Genomic DNA, 15,086 nt, shown 5'->3' on the forward strand with positions numbered 1-15,086 from the left:
AATGGTCTTAGGTTCGAAAATGTGTACCTCTATTCCAAGTCTTTGTAACAGCCACAGTACCAGCGTCTAGCTACGGTTCTGCGATCGATTGATGGCCTGGTGGATTTCCCATTAAATGATAATGCAGACATGGTGTCTCCAAGCGAAGCAAAAGCCAATTCAGTGTTTGTTTTCGACGATCTAATGTGCTAGAAGCAAGTAATAATACAAGAGTATTTTTCCATGGGCAGACACGCCAAAGTAGACTGCATTTACCTGTGTCAGATATACAGTCGTATTCCAAAACATCTCATATGGGACAACATGAACATCATAGTACTTTTTCGCATGGATAATTTAATTTACGTCACACTTGTGACTACCACGTAAATACTGACATGACTTTCCAAAATTTCAAAGACATGTGCTCATATAATTGTAAAAACGTGCACGAATTCCTAGTTATAGCCAAGAACTGGCCTCTATATAAGGGCAGGTACAGACATGATTTTGATCAGTTTATCGTCAAACATGAGTCGTAGCATTTCGGAACCGGATTTTTGCAGTCGCACTACCGAAAGGCGTACTGTTCACGATGCCGATATCCGGAAATATATTTCAATACTGGCTCAAAAAATAGAAAGTGTGTAAAACGAATTACTAGAGCACCTGTTAGCTATCGGCTAGCACTTTAGAGCCTCAGATTCTCAAATTTGCGAAATGATCGAAGTATCCAACGCACAAAGACGTGAAGATTTGAGGACTTCCAAAGTAGTCTGAATGCATCAATTACTCACTTGAAAACAAAATCAGATCTTGTCAACCACAAGAAAGAAATTTCTGCAGCCGAATAAAAAAGTATAAAAGAAAGTATTGCAATATGTTTTCAGTAAGTACAATGTCGAACTTGGCCAGTGACCTTCATCGAGTTATTCAGTCTGTCCATGAAAACATCTAATTGCTAGAAGAGCCAGACTTGCACGTGAGATGGAAAATGAAGAGATATTTAAACTGATCACTAGTCGTCTCGACAAACTTAAAAATAAGAAAAACCAACCATCAATGTGAAGACAGAAGTTGATGATGAGATGCCTACTGCAAAGAAGAAGAAATATGAACCAGCTGCAGAAGAAAACATTAAAAGTACAGAGTCCATGTACAAGTAAAAATTATGGAAAAGAGGACATCAAGCTAATGCAATGGTCCAGCCATACTTGAGATCTTTCACGAGTCGGAATAATGACATGGCCTACGGAGTGTACAGAAAACATAAAAGGTAGTTCCTCGGTGCTAAAGATATAGATTTTTTTTACCAGGAAATAGCATAGGCCTATGTGTAGAAAAGCACAAAACACATGGGACTCCAGGTCTGTACGAATTGTTGTTTCACAGGGAACCTTCGTGATTCCCACGAAGATTTGCAAGAGTACAAGAAACTTCTGGAACGAACTCATGTGCATTTTTTCGATAACGTTACAGAAATTAGCATACATAATGAAGATCATGACAAAATCGACATTCTCACCAGTTTCTTCAGTGAACTAGCAGTGCATGGTGAATGTTTAAAAAGGCTAGAAAGTGGTCAGACCTTCGACTGTGTGTATTGGGACGACTCAAACGAATTTTCCAAAGGGTAAGACTTTTACTTGCTTCGTTTAGTGCAGGAAACTATTCGCACATCAATGAAATAGTCTCCATACTCGAAGAACTGAGGGAATCCGGCTACATGCAATGAGTCGTACCGGAACTTTACGCTCCTGCAAGACAAAAATACCTTCGGCGTAAAGTCGTAGTGTGTGGACTGGATGATTTATTCCAGGTGGACCTTGTTGAGATGATTCCATATTCTCGAATGAATAAAAGTTTCAAGTACATGTAGACAGTCATCGATGTGTATAGCATGTTCGCTTGGGCTAGACCTGTGAAATCGAAGAATTCAATTGATGTAACCAAAGCCGACAGACATTTGGCATAATGGAAATGTACTGTCGTACCTACAAACGAATCGGTAAATAATTCTACAATGCGACCTTCAAGGATTTGATTAAGAAGTTTGGCATCAAACACTATTATACATTTAGTAATGTCAAAGCCTCTGTCGTGAAAAAATTTAACAGAGCAACAGTTCACAGCTATTTGAAAATTACAGTTGATCTGAAGTAGATGTATTTGGTTCGTTCTGGGACAGGGGAGGGGGGAGGGGGATTCGGGGATTATGTCACTTCCTTCGACCATGCACTCACGAAAAAGTGTCCCGTTACGTTCATCAGCCATGTACGCACGAAAAAATGTCCCGTTACGTAACGAACGAACGGAGGAGGACGGACAGACCAGCTCGCCAGGACGTCTCGCTATGAAAAGTATTAGGCGGTAATAAACAGCCAGGAGGTAACGAATATAAGCCTACTTCTACACGTGTTATGAACGCCGGATACATACGGCCAGGCAACCGTGTGTTTTGGCGCGCTCTACTTCCACGACGCGCAACGGCACCGGCAAGTTTTTATTACTACCTCCTCTCAAGTTCTGATCTCCTAATACTTCACAGCAGAGAAGCGCTGTTGGTCGGAGCCCGTAGGTACTTCCTTCGTACGCCTAACCTAACCTAACCTAACCTAAACTAACCTCACCTAACCTAATCCATATGCTAATCTATGCTAACCTAACCTAACCTAAACTAAACTAAACTAACCACACCTAACCTAATCCATATGCTAATCTATGCTAACCTAACCTAACCTAACCTAACCTAAACTAACATAACCTAATCCATATGCTAATATTTGCTAACCTAACCTAACCTAACCTAAACTAAACTAATATAAACTAAACTAAACTAAACTAAACTAAACCTAACCTAACCTAACCTAACCTAACCTAATCCATATGCTAATCTATGCTAACCTAACCTAACCTAACCTAATCCATATGCTAGTCTATGCAAACCTAACCTAACCTAACCTAAACTAAACTAAACTAACCTAACCTAACCTAACCTAATCCATATGCTAATCTATGCAAACCTAACCTAACCTAAACTAAACTAAACTAACCTAACCTAACCTAATCCATATGCTAATCTATGCAAACCTAACCTAACCTAAACTAAACTAAACTAAACTAACCTAACCTAACCTAATCCATATGCTAATCTATGCTAACCTAACCTAACCTAACTAAACTAAACTAAACTAAACTAAATCTAACCTAACCTAACCTAACCTAACCTAACCTAACCTAACCTAACCTAACCTAACCTAACCTAACCTAACCTAAACTAAACTAAACTAAACTAAACTAAACTAAACTAAACTAAACTAAACTAAACTAAACTAAACTAAACTAAACTAACCTAACCTAATCCATATGCTAATCTATGCTAACCTAACCTAACCTAACCTAAACTAAACTAAATTAAACTAAACCTAACCTAACCTAACCTAACCTAACCTACCCTACCCAAACCTAACCTAACCTAACCTAACCTAACCTAATCCATATGCTAATCTATGCTAACCTAACCTAACCTAACCTAATCCATATGCTAATCTATGCTAACCTAACCTAATCCATGCCAATCTATGCTAATCCATATGCTAATCTATGCTAACCTAACCTAACCTAATCCATATGCTAATCTATGCTAACCTAACCTAATCCATGCCAATCTATGCTAATCCATGTCAATCTATGCCAATCCGTATGCCAATCTATGCTAATCCGTATGCCAATCTATGCTAACCTGTATGCCAATCTATGCTAATCTGTATGCCAATCTATGCTAATCCATATGTTAATCCATGCTAATCCATTTGCCATTTTGTATTTCTAGTAATTTCCACCAACTTCGAATCGTGACGTCACCGTTGCAATTTTCGTTACAGTCGCCATCTTGAAAATCCGCAATTTTTTATGTTAGAAAATCGGGAAAATTTTTAAAAATCATTAAAAAAATTAAATAATCGAATTAAATAAAAATCTTAAAAACCACTGTTGCAGTTATTGTTACGGTCGACATCTTGGATTATATAAATGTTGCATATTTCGTTACACCCGCCATCTTGGTTGAGTACCATATCATTCTTACACTTTTCGTTAAGACCGCCATATTGGGTCCTATTAATGTTACAATTATCGTTATGGTCGCCATCTTCAAATTTAGACGCCATCTTGAAAATCTTTATTTATTATCCGATTTTAATGAAAAAAAAGTTCAAAATTCATCAAAAAATTAACTTAATAGAATTCTGTTTATATCGATTCCCGTCCTTGATTCGAAACCGGCGAGGGCGAAAAATATAAAATCAACAGATCCTTCCTCCACAGAAGCCACCTTCAGACTGACCTACCTCCACCAATATCAAGGTATTTACCATCAGCTGGTATGACGTCACCACACCTTTGACCTTGACCTTTGACCTTAACCTTGAAATTTGACCTTGACCTTGAAATTTGACCTTGACCTTGAAATTTAACCTTAACCTTGAAATTTGACCTCGACATTGATCTTTGACTTTGACCTTGATGTCCATCACGGATCAGTCATTTTATGTTCAGTACATGCTAGTGGTCATTGCCACCATCATGTTTTCGTCTGCTGGAGGTCACCATATTGTGTGTACTTGTCTTACCATCATGCAAATTCTATTCTAACATGCTACAGTGCAGTAATAATTTATTATTGCTGAGGTGCCCACCATCTTGAAATTTGACCGCCATGTTGAAATCATGTAATTATTTAGTTAGAAATGCGGGAAAAATTCCAATAGTCTCCGAAAAAATCAATTATTAATTTACAAATTGAATCGATGGATCCATGTCCACGGTTCGATTCTTGACCAGTGACAGTTGTAACTAATTATTAAATAAATTTTAAATTCTTTTTTCCGTTACCTTTCGCGGAGTTTATTAATCATAAGTCAATATACCTAACCAAAGAATTAATACAGTGACGATAAGCCTATCATGAAAGTCTAATTTTTGAATAATCTGAATAACCTATAAGCCGTTCATGTACAAAACCGCACATAAAGAACAATTGTCTTCAGTCCATGAGACCGAGTCATGTCATTATCAGACGTATAGGCTAGTCATTTCAGGACCACATGACCTTCGTCGTTAGCTAATTATATTCAATTAATCCATCGTGACATTTTTATACATTCTAAAGGAGCAAGTAACCTTGAAAAATATTTTAGTAACACCAAGAGGTGATAAACTAGTAAATATTCAATCACTACATTTTGTACTACGCGCAATCAACAAAAAGGAAGCACCATCAACGAAAAGACAGCACCACCAACGAAAAGGCAGCTCCGCCAACGAAAAGGCAGCACATTTGGAAGCAACGACAACGAAAAGGCAGCACAGCCAACGAAAATACAGCACATTTGGAAGCACCGACAACGAAAAGACAGCAGCGACAACGAAAAGACAGAACATTTGGAAGCACCGACAACGAAAAGGCACCACATTTTGGAAGCACCGACCACGAAAAGTCAGCACCGCCAACGAAAAGGCAGCTCATTTGGAAGCACCGCTTTCGAAAAGACAGCACATTTGGAAGCACCGTCAACGAAAAGGCACGGACCGCAACACCGGGCCATGAACAATGTCAGTCATATAGTCCATGAACACAGTACACACAGAAAAACGAAATGTACACCCAGTACACACAGGAAAACGTAATTTACACACAGGAAAACGGAATATACACACAGTACACACAGGAAAACGGAATGAACACACAGTACACACAGGAAAACGGAATGTACACACAGTAAACACAAGAAAACGGAATGTACACACAGTAAACACAAGAAAACGGAATGTACACACAGTACACACAGAAAACGGAACGTACACACAGTACACACAGGAAACGGTACGTACACACAGTACACACAAGAAACGGAACGTACACACAGTACACACAGGAAACGGAACGTATACACACAGTACACACAGGAAACGGAACGTACACACAGTACACACAGGAAACGGAACGTACACACAGTACACACAGAAAAACGAAATGTACACACAGTACACACAGGAAACGGAACGTACACACAGTACACACAGGAAACGGAACGTACACACAGTACACACAGGAAACTAAACGTACACACAGTACACACAGGAAACGGAACGTATACACACAGTACACACAGGAAACGGAACGTACACACAGTACACACAGGAAACGGAACGTACACACAGTACACACAGGAAACTAAACGTACACACAGTACACACAGGAAACGAAACGTATACACAGTACACACAGGAAACGGAACGTACACACAGTACACACAGGAAACGAAACGTATACACAGTACACACAGGAAACGGAACGTACACACAGTACACACAGGAAACAGAACGTACACACAGTACACACAGGAAACGAAACGTACACACAGTACACACTGGAAACGTATACACACAGTACACACAGGAAACGGAATGATCACACATACAGTAGCGGAAACACACAGGCTTAGTTGGAAATCAGAATACAAGAAATAAAAACATTAAATTTTTACTTTCAATATTTAATTACTTCTCAACATTACACAAATACAAGTAAAAGAAGCCATTATTGTATGTAGCCTGCTTTCCTCAGTTCTTTGAGTATGAAGGATATTTCTTTGATGCACGAATAGTTTCCTTCACAAAGCGAGCCATGTAGAAGTCTTAGCCGGTCAACCATTATGTTTGGATCTTTCCATGATGTGTAATCAATCTCTTCTACCACCATCTTACTTGCTTGTTTATTATAAATACTGTCAATATCACAATCATCCCAGTGATCATAATAAGCATTATCAGATTTATTTATTATAACACGACGTTTCCAACGTTTCGGTCTCAGGACATCGCCACATTCTTCGATCTTGTCAGCTCTAGGTGCTTCATCACAGTCTATACCTTTGTCAACAGCCTCAGAGTCACTGTAACAATCACTGTAGAAGACATCCTCTTCACCCAGATTACCGTATGAATTCGCTATCGATGATGTCGAAGTGTCTTCATCGTCTTCATGCTTCCTTTTTAGGAGTCCATCATTTTTACAAAGAATGGAGGATCTACTGAATATAGGCTTGAATGTATTCTCACTTTTCACGGTGTTGATACTGCCATTAGTTTCAGTCTTCCCGAAGCCATTAGCATCCTTCAATTTATGTTCTTTCTCACGATCGGGTGAGCTAATACTATCACGCTCAGGACAAGGAAAATTATTGTCGTAATGCAGATCACTCTTCTTTAGTCTAGTGGATCCATCAGTGTCCTCTATGCCGTAAGGTCTTGACTTTACATGTTCTACCATGTCTTTTTAAGCTGTCAATTCGTGTTAACAACCTGCTACAACGATTACAGCTTAACATGTTGCGTAGTGGGTTTCTAGCACAATCATTCTTCCCATGACGTCTAGCATTCCTTCTCATGGCAAAATCCTTGCCACAGAAACTACAGCGGCTTCCTTCCGATTCAGCTGCAGATAACAAACCACGATCCATGACTGAGCAAAGATAGAGTTTTAGTACAACCCAAAATTTTGTGTATTTTTTTGTAGATTTTTTTTTGTTTTAAATTTTTTATTAATTTATTTTTATTTTTAATTTTTTTTTAAATTTAATGATATCCAAGAAAATGTGTGGTGGTTTTCTCCGTGTGCTCCCGATAATTTTTGTCAATATTATGTCGGTTTTCTCCGTGTGCTCCCGATAATTCTTGTCAATATTATGATGGTTTTTCTCCGTGTGCTCCCGATAATTCTTGTCAATATTATGATGGTTTTTCTCCGTGTGCTCCTGATTATTCTTATCAATATTTTGATGGTTTTTCCCGTGTTCTTGCAATCATTCCTGTGGTTTCTTCAAGTGTATCTGACTATTCTGAGAAACCGATCTCTCCATGAAGGAGTTTTACTCTTAATGAGACATGTCATTTTATTTGGAGTTACATTTAATTCGATAATTTCTGCTACTAAATCAAAACTTGCAATATTTTTATCAGGTGGAATTAACAAATATCATTACTCAGTCAAATTAATATTACTCCATGAGACATCTGTGGAGCACCAACATGCAAGACGAACTTCCTTTTCCTTGGAGTCTAGCGAAGCCATCTTTCTTTTGCGATCGTTAGTGAGCATCCCGCATCCTGCATTAAAGAACTAAATATTATTTACCTGCAAGCAATACGTGACGTCATCAGTTGTTGAAAAGCAGAACTAGTTGCAGCAAGTACTTTTGTATGAGATAAATTAACTCTCGCTGATGAAATATGAAAAAATTTCTATTTAAGTATTGGATCTAATTTAAAACTCTTAGTTTGCATCTGGCATTAGTCACAGAAGCTACCATGGATCGTGGTTTGTTATCTGCAGCTGAATCGGAAGGAAGCCGCTGTAGTTTCTGTGGCAAGGATTTTGCCATGAGAAGGAATGCTAGACGTCATGGGAAGAATGATTGTGCTAGAAACCCACTACGCAACATGTTAAGCTGTAATCGTTGTAGCAGGTTGTTAACACGAATTGACAGCTTAAAAAGACATGGTAGAACATGTAAAGTCAAGACCTTACGGCATAGAGGACACTGATGGATCCACTAGACTAAAGAAGAGTGATCTGCATTACGACAATAATTTTCCTTGTCCTGAGCGTGATGGTATTAGCTCACCCGATCGTGAGAAAGAACATAAATTGAAGGATGCTAATGGCTTCGGGAAGACTGAAACTAATGGCAGTATCAACACCGTGAAAAGTGAGAATACATTCAAGCCTATATTCAGTAGATCCTCCATTCTTTGTAAAAATGATGGACTCCTAAAAAGGAAGCATGAAGACGATGAAGACACTTCGACATCATCGATAGCGAATTCATACGGTAATCTGGGTGAAGAGGATGTCTTCTACAGTGATTGTTACAGTGACTCTGAGGCTGTTGACAAAGGTATAGACTGTGATGAAGCACCTAGAGCTGACAAGATCGAAGAATGTGGCGATGTCCTGAGACCGAAACGTTGGAAACGTCGTGTTATAATAAATAAATCTGATAATGCTTATTATGATCACTGGGATGATTGTGATATTGACAGTATTTATAATAAACAAGCAAGTAAGATGGTGGTAGAAGAGATTGATTACACATCATGGAAAGATCCAAACATAATGGTTGACCGGCTAAGACTTCTACATGGCTCGCTTTGTGAAGGAAACTATTCGTGCATCAAAGAAATATCCTTCATACTCAAAGAACTGAGGAAAGCAGGCTACATACAATAATGGCTTCTTTTACTTGTATTTGTGTAATGTTGAGAAGTAATTAAATATTGAAAGTAAAAATTTAATGTTTTTATTTCTTGTATTCTGATTTCCAACTAAGCCTGTGTGTTTCCGCTACTGTATGTGTGATCATTCCGTTTCCTGTGTGTACTGTGTGTATACGTTTCCAGTGTGTACTGTGTGTACGTTTCGTTTCCTGTGTGTACTGTGTGTACGTTCTGTTTCCTGTGTGTACTGTGTGTACGTTCCGTTTCCTGTGTGTACTGTGTATACGTTTCGTTTCCTGTGTGTACTGTGTGTACGTTCCGTTTCCTGTGTGTACTGTGTATACGTTTCGTTTCCTGTGTGTACTGTGTGTACGTTTAGTTTCCTGTGTGTACTGTGTGTACGTTCCGTTTCCTGTGTGTACTGTGTGTACGTTCCGTTTCCTGTGTGTACTGTGTGTATACGTTCCGTTTCCTGTGTGTACTGTGTGTACGTTTAGTTTCCTGTGTGTACTGTGTGTACGTTCCGTTTCCTGTGTGTACTGTGTGTACGTTCCGTTTCCTGTGTGTACTGTGTGTACATTTCGTTTTTCTGTGTGTACTGTGTGTACGTTCCGTTTCCTGTGTGTACTGTGTGTACGTTCCGTTTCCTGTGTGTACTGTGTGTATACGTTCCATTTCCTGTGTGTACTGTGTGTACGTTCCGTTTCTTGTGTGTACTGTGTATACGTACCGTTTCCTGTGTGTACTGTGTGTACGTTCCGTTTTCTGTGTGTACTGTGTGTACATTCCGTTTTCTTGTGTTTACTGTGTGTACATTCCGTTTTCTTGTGTTTACTGTGTGTACATTCCGTTTTCCTGTGTGTACTGTGTGTTCATTCCGTTTTCCTGTGTGTACTGTGTGTATATTCCGTTTTCCTGTGTGTAAATTACGTTTTCCTGTGTGTACTGGGTGTACATTTCGTTTTTCTGTGTGTACTGTGTTCATGGACTATATGACTGACATTGTTCATGGCCCGGTGTTGCGGTCCGTGCCTTTTCGTTGACGGTGCTTCCAAATGTGCTGTCTTTTCGAAAGCGGTGCTTCCAAATGAGCTGCCTTTTCGTTGGCGGTGCTGACTTTTCGTGGTCGGTGCTTCCAAAATGTGGTGCCTTTTCGTTGTCGGTGCTTCCAAATGTTCTGTCTTTTCGTTGTCGCTGCTGTCTTTTCGTTGTCGGTGCTTCCAAATGTGCTGTATTTTCGTTGGCTGTGCTGCCTTTTCGTTGTCGTTGCTTCCAAATGTGCTGCCTTTTCGTTGGCGGAGCTGCCTTTTCGTTGGTGGTGCTGTCTTTTCGTTGATGGTGCTTCCTTTTTGTTGATTGCGCGTAGTACAAAATGTAGTGATTGAATATTTACTAGTTTATCACCTCTTGGTGTTACTAAAATATTTTTCAAGGTTACTTGCTCCTTTAGAATGTATAAAAATGTCACGATGGATTAATTGAATATAATTAGCTAACGACGAAGGTCATGTGGTCCTGAAATGACTAGCCTATACGTCTGATAATGACATGACTCGGTCTCATGGACTGAAGACAATTGTTCTTTATGTGCGGTTTTGTACATGAACGGCTTATAGGATATTCAGATTATTCAAAAATTAGACTTTCATGATAGGCTTATCGTCACTGTATTAATTCTTTGGTTAGGTATATTGACTTATGATTAATAAACTCCGCGAAAGGTAACGGAAAAAAGAATTTAAAATTTATTTAATAATTAGTTACAACTGTCACTGGTCAAGAATCGAACCGTGGACATGGATCCATCGATTCAATTTGTAAATTAATAATTGATTTTTTCGGAGACTATTGGAATTTTTCCCGCATTTCTAACTAAATAATTACATGATTTCAACATGGCGGTCAAATTTCAAGATGGTGGGCACCTCAGCAATAATAAATTATTACTGCACTGTAGCATGTTAGAACAGAATTTGCATGATGGTAAGACAAGTACACACAATATGGTGACCTCCAGCAGACGAAAACATGATGGTGGCAATGACCACTAGCATGTACTGAACATAAAATGACTGATCCGTGATGGACATCAAGGTCAAAGTCAAAGATCAATGTCGAGGTCAAATTTCAAGGTTAAGGTTAAATTTCAAGGTCAAGGTCAAATTTCAAGGTCAAGGTCAAATTTCAAGGTTAAGGTCAAAGGTCAAGGTCAAAGGTGTGGTGACGTCATACCAGCTGATGGTAAATACCTTGTTATTGGTGGAGGTAGGTCAGTCTGAAGGTGGCTTCTGTGGAGGAAGGATCTGTTGATTTTATATTTTTTGCCCTCGCCGGTTTCGAATCAAGGACGGGAATCGATATAAACAGAATTCTATTAAGTTAATTTTTTGATGAATTTTGAACTTTTTTTTCATTAAAATCGGATAATAAATAAAGATTTTCAAGATGGCGTCTAAATTTAAAGATGGCGACCATAACGATAATTGTAACATTAATAGGACCCAATATGGCGGTCTTAACGAAAAGTGTAAGAATGATATGGTACTCAACCAAGATGGCGGGTGTAACGAAATATGCAACATTTATATAATCCAAGATGTCGACCGTAACAATAACTGCAACAGTGGTTTTTAAGATTTTTATTTAATTCGATTATTTAATTTTTTTAATGATTTTTAAAAATTTTCCCGATTTTCTAACATAAAAAATTGCGGATTTTCAAGATGGCGACTGTAACGAAAATTGCAACGGTGACGTCACGATTCGAAGTTGGTGGAAATTACTAGAAATACAAAATGGCAAATGGATTAGCATGGATTAACATATGGATTAGCATAGATTGGCATACAGATTAGCATAGATTGGCATACAGGTTAGCATAGATTGGCATACGGATTAGCATAGATTGGCATACGGATTGGCATAGATTGACATGGATTAGCATAGATTGGCATGGATTAGGTTAGGTTAGCATAGATTAGCATATGGATTAGGTTAGGTTAGGTTAGCATAGATTAGCATATGGATTAGCATAGATTGGCATGGATTAGGTTAGGTTAGCATAGATTAGCATATGGATTAGGTTAGGTTAGGTTAGGTTAGCATAGATTAGCATATGGATTAGGTTAGGTTAGGTTAGGTTAGGTTAGGTTAGGTTTGGGTAGGGTAGGTTAGGTTAGGTTAGGTTAGGTTAGGTTTAGTTTAATTTAGTTTAGTTTAGGTTAGGTTAGGTTAGGTTAGCATAGATTAGCATATGGATTAGGTTAGGTTAGTTTAGTTTAGTTTAGTTTAGTTTAGTTTAGTTTAGTTTAGTTTAGTTTAGTTTAGTTTAGTTTAGTTTAGTTTAGTTTAGTTTAGTTTAGGTTAGGTTAGGTTAGGTTAGGTTAGGTTAGGTTAGGTTAGGTTAGGTTAGGTTAGGTTAGGTTAGGTTAGGTTAGGTTAGGTTAGGTTAGGTTAGGTTAGATTTAGTTTAGTTTAGTTTAGTTTAGTTAGGTTAGGTTAGGTTAGCATAGATTAGCATATGGATTAGGTTAGGTTAGGTTAGTTTAGTTTAGTTTAGTTTAGGTTAGGTTATGTTTGCATAGATTAGCATATGGATTAGGTTAGGTTAGGTTAGTTTAGTTTAGTTTAGTTTAGGTTAGGTTAGGTTTGCATAGATTAGCATATGGATTAGGTTAGGTTAGGTTAGGTTAGTTTAGTTTAGTTTAGGTTAGGTTAGGTTAGGTTTGCATAGACTAGCATATGGATTAGGTTAGGTTAGGTTAGGTTAGGTTAGCATAGATTAGCATATGGATTAGGTTAGGTTAGGTTAGGTTAGGTTAGGTTAGGTTTAGCTTAGTTTAGTTTAGTTTAGTTTATATTAGTTTAGTTTAGGTTAGGTTAGGTTAGGTTAGCAAATATTAGCATATGGATTAGGTTATGTTAGTTTAGGTTAGGTTAGGTTAGGTTAGCATAGATTAGCATATGGATTAGGTTAGGTGTGGTTAGTTTAGTTTAGTTTAGTTTAGGTTAGGTTAGGTTAGCATAGATTAGCATATGGATTAGGTTAGGTGAGGTTAGTTTAGGTTAGGTTAGGTTAGGTTAGGCGTACGAAGGAAGTACCTACGGGCTCCGACCAACAGCGCTTCTCTGCTGTGAAGTATTAGGAGATCAGAACTTGAGAGGAGGTAGTAATAAAAACTTGCCGGTGCCGTTGCGCGTCGTGGAAGTAGAGCGCGCCAAAACACACGGTTGCCTGGCCGTATGTATCCGGCGTTCATAACACGTGTAGAAGTAGGCTTATATTCGTTACCTCCTGGCTGTTTATTACCGCCTAATACTTTTCATAGCGAGACGTCCTGGCGAGCTGGTCTGTCCGTCCTCCTCCGTTCGTTCGTTACGTAACGGGACATTTTTTCGTGCGTACATGGCTGATGAACGTAACGGGACACTTTTTCGTGAGTGCATGGTCGAAGGAAGTGACATAATCCCCGAATCCCCCTCCCCCCTCCCCTGTCCCAGAACGAACCAAATACATCTACTATCTGATATCTCTTCAAAACTAATACTTAAGCGAATATAATTCTATGGTGCACTGTGCCACAAAAATGATGCCCAAAGACGTAAAGAAAGATCACATGCTTCGAACGTCGGTGTCATTTTGCAGATCTGCAAGCAGAAAGGCGTCTTCGAGAAAGGTTTCACTGCGTATTGGAGTCCCAAACATTTCCGTGTGACCCACGTTCGCGAATCGGAGCCTAGGATCTACTACCTCGAAGATTTGGACCACAAGCATTTTCGTGACAGATACTATGCCAAAGATATTCAGCCTACGATGTATCCCGAAACATACTTGGTGGAAAATATTCTCAAACGAAGAAATGGACGATCGTACGTCAAGTGGTGGGGCTTCCCACCTCGCTTTAATTGGTGGGAGCAAAGAATGAAAATAATAAGCCTATTAAGTTCGGAATAATACAGCATGTCCATAAAATAATGTCCCAGATATAATTTTTAGTAGTATCCACTGTAAACATTGTAGATTGATGGTTTAAGGTCACAATTAAATAGAAACACAAACAGTTTTAGATAAGCGCATGCCCGAGTACTTTTTTATTGTTTTCTCGCTTGAGCACGAAAGAATGGATCTTTCCCAAATTAGTAAAGAGTGAACCTGTATACAGGATGGAGCCCCTCTCCATTGTAATCTCGTAGTACCTGAGTGGTTGAAGGTCGAAGTCCCTGACCATTAGATCGGTCGTAATGGTCGAGATGGCAGAGCTCTTTTTTAGCTGGCCTCCATGTTCACCTGACATAACGCCATGCGATTTTTCATAAAAGATCATGTCTACGTTCCGCCGCTACCTAATGATTTGCCGGAGTTGAGACACCGACACAGACACAGAATTGAGGCTGTTTCTGCCATTACTCCGGACTTGTTAGCCAAAGCGTGGGAAGAATTGGACTTAAGGTCGTATGTGTGCCCATGTTGAACTAGGTTAGTCAACCAACTTGTTGCAACTAGTCTGAAGCAGGAGAGGTTGGACGGCTACTCGCCTGGGGCTGCGGCGGGCTGTCGTCCGGGACGGACGGTCGGGGCTGCGTCAGGCGCGGGGGCGATTCGGGGCGCGGCAGGCGCGCGGCGGAGAGGCGCGGAATGCTGGCCTGCGCGCGCAGCGGCGCCAGCTGCGACCGCCGGAGCGCCGAGTGCGGCAGCAGCGACTCCGAGTCCTCCTCGCCCGCCGGCACCAGGCTCCGCTCCGGCGAGGACAGCTCCTTCTCCAGCGACAGCGAGTCGCGGCGACCTGCCCGCCCACCACCCACACGCTGTCACAGGGGCGCCAGCTGCG

The 15,086-nt window shown here is 39.7% G+C and overlaps 1 protein-coding gene across 1 annotated transcript in view; it reads right to left on the minus strand.

The window, feature by feature from the left end:
* LOC134535262 (3',5'-cyclic-AMP phosphodiesterase 4C-like) overlaps nucleotides 1-15,086 on the minus strand; it is a 128,623-nt gene that overhangs the window by 100,428 nt on the left and 13,109 nt on the right. The window contains exon 6 of the mRNA XM_063374334.1: nucleotides 14,794-15,041. Coding sequence (XP_063230404.1) covers nucleotides 14,794-15,041 — 248 coding nt within the window. The remainder of the gene's footprint in view (nucleotides 1-14,793; nucleotides 15,042-15,086) is intronic.

This window comes from Bacillus rossius, chromosome 8 (genome assembly GCF_032445375.1).
Source record: "Bacillus rossius redtenbacheri isolate Brsri chromosome 8, Brsri_v3, whole genome shotgun sequence".
Lineage (NCBI taxonomy): Eukaryota > Metazoa > Arthropoda > Insecta > Phasmatodea > Bacillidae > Bacillus > Bacillus rossius.